Here is a 1,820-nt window from a genome sequence, read left to right as displayed (position 1 = left end):
TTTTTTGGCACTCAGGGCATTTGAAGGGTTTTCCACTCAAAATGGGGCTGGGTCCTGCCCCTTCCCCAACACCAGTCCTATACTCAGGAAATATATAGGGTTTTTCATTTCCATGGGTAAGCTGATGCTGATGGAGCACAGAACGGTCCAAGAAGCTTTCCCCACAGTGAGAACAGATGTAGGATTTTGGGGAGAGCAGTTCCAAACTCTGACTGAAGCTTTCTCGACCCTCAAGGTTTTTAGGGGTTGGTCCAATATGGTCCGAGCTGTCACCCTTCTCAGCACCTGGATAGGATTTCCTCCCAAGGAAGGTCCTCTGGGGGCGGAGCTGAGAAGGGTGGGGAGATGGACGTTCAGTGCCATCAGTGGTTTTGTATGGATTTTCTCCAATATGTATTCTCTGATGCTGCATAAAAATAGCCTCATCATTAAAGCCCTTACCACACACCAAACACTTGTGTGGTTTGGCTCCAGGTGGTGGCAGCAGAGCTGATTCCCCAAGGCCCACTGAGAATTTATAGGGTTTCTCTCCTGCTGGGCTGGCTGGCTCTGCCCCATCCCCAGAAGGGGGCTTTCCACCTCCATGTATTAGTCGATGTTGCAGCAGCTCAGCTGCATCCACAAATGCCTTCCCACACTCAGGGCACAAGAAGAGGTTCTCATCCATGTGGGTACGGACATGGGTGATGAGGTTGGAGCTCTGGCTGAAACTCTTTCCACACTCAGGACATTTGTAGGGTTTCTCCCCAGTGTGGGTCCGCCGGTGCTGAATGAGGTGGGAACTTCGGATGAAGCTCTTGCCACAGTCAGGGCACTTGTAGGGCTTCTCACCTGTGTGGATACGCTGATGTCGGATGAGTGTGGAGCTCATTATGAAGCTTTTACCACAGTCAGCACAGATGTATGGCCGCTCCCCTCGATGGATGCGCTGGTGGTTAATGAGGTTGGAGCTGACACTAAAGCTCTTGCCACACTCAGGGCATTTGTAGGGTCGCTCACCTGTGTGGGTTCGCTGATGCCGCAATAGTGTAGCACTAAGAGTAAAGGTCTTTCCACATACTGGACACTTGAAGGGGTCCTCCCGAAGATGAGTACGCTGGTGCTTAATGAGGGTGGAACTGTGCCCAAAGCTTTTACCACACTCTAGGCACTCATAGGGCTTCTCACCAGTGTGTGTGCGCTGGTGTTGTGTCAGCTCCGAGCTTTGGATAAAGCTCTTGCCACACTCAGTGCACCGATATGGCTTCTCACCTGCATGTATCTTCTGGTGCTTGAGAAGGTTGTGGTTCTGGCCAAAGCGCTTGCCACATTCTGTGCACTTGTAGGGCTTCTCACCTGTGTGGGTCGCCTGGTGTTGGATGAGGTCTGAGCTGCGGTAGAAGGCACGTCGGCACTCACCACACTTGTAGGGCTTCTCACCCGTGTGAGAGCGTTGGTGCTTGATGAGGTTGGTGCTCTGGGTGAAGGCCTTCTCACACTCAGTGCACTTGTAGGGCTTCTCACCTGTATGTGTCCGCTGGTGCTGCACCAGGTTGGAGCTCCAGCTGAAGCACTTACCACAGTCAGGGCACTTGTAGGGCTTCTCACCTGTGTGGGTACGCTGGTGCTGCACCAAATGGGAACTCTGGGTGAAACTCTTGCCACACTCAGAGCAGGTGTTGGGGCGTTCACCTGTGTGGATACGCTGGTGCCGCAGCAGCTTAGACCACTGGCTGAAGCTCTTACCACACTCATTGCAGATATACGGTTTGTCACCCCCTGAGGGCCGGCCCTGAACCAGCTCGCGAAGGCTGGGCTCACTGGCTGTCACTATTGGGGGG

General features: G+C 53.4%; 1 protein-coding gene across 1 annotated transcript; it reads right to left on the bottom strand.

The window, feature by feature from the left end:
• Nucleotides 1-4: 4 nt before the first annotated feature.
• Nucleotides 5-1,816, bottom strand: ZNF629 (zinc finger protein 629; the record flags this gene model as incomplete). The annotated part of the gene is made up of 1 exon (XM_027868859.1): nucleotides 5-1,816. A coding segment is annotated over one exon (1,812 nt), but the record flags the coding sequence as incomplete, so codon positions are not given.
• Nucleotides 1,817-1,820: the final 4 nt, after the last annotated feature.

The sequence above is a fragment of the Vombatus ursinus genome, unplaced genomic scaffold, assembly GCF_900497805.2.
Source record: "Vombatus ursinus unplaced genomic scaffold, bare-nosed wombat genome assembly UNPS02001545.1, whole genome shotgun sequence".
Taxonomy (NCBI): domain Eukaryota; kingdom Metazoa; phylum Chordata; class Mammalia; order Diprotodontia; family Vombatidae; genus Vombatus; species Vombatus ursinus.
This window is presented reverse-complemented; position numbering and strand designations above follow the sequence as displayed.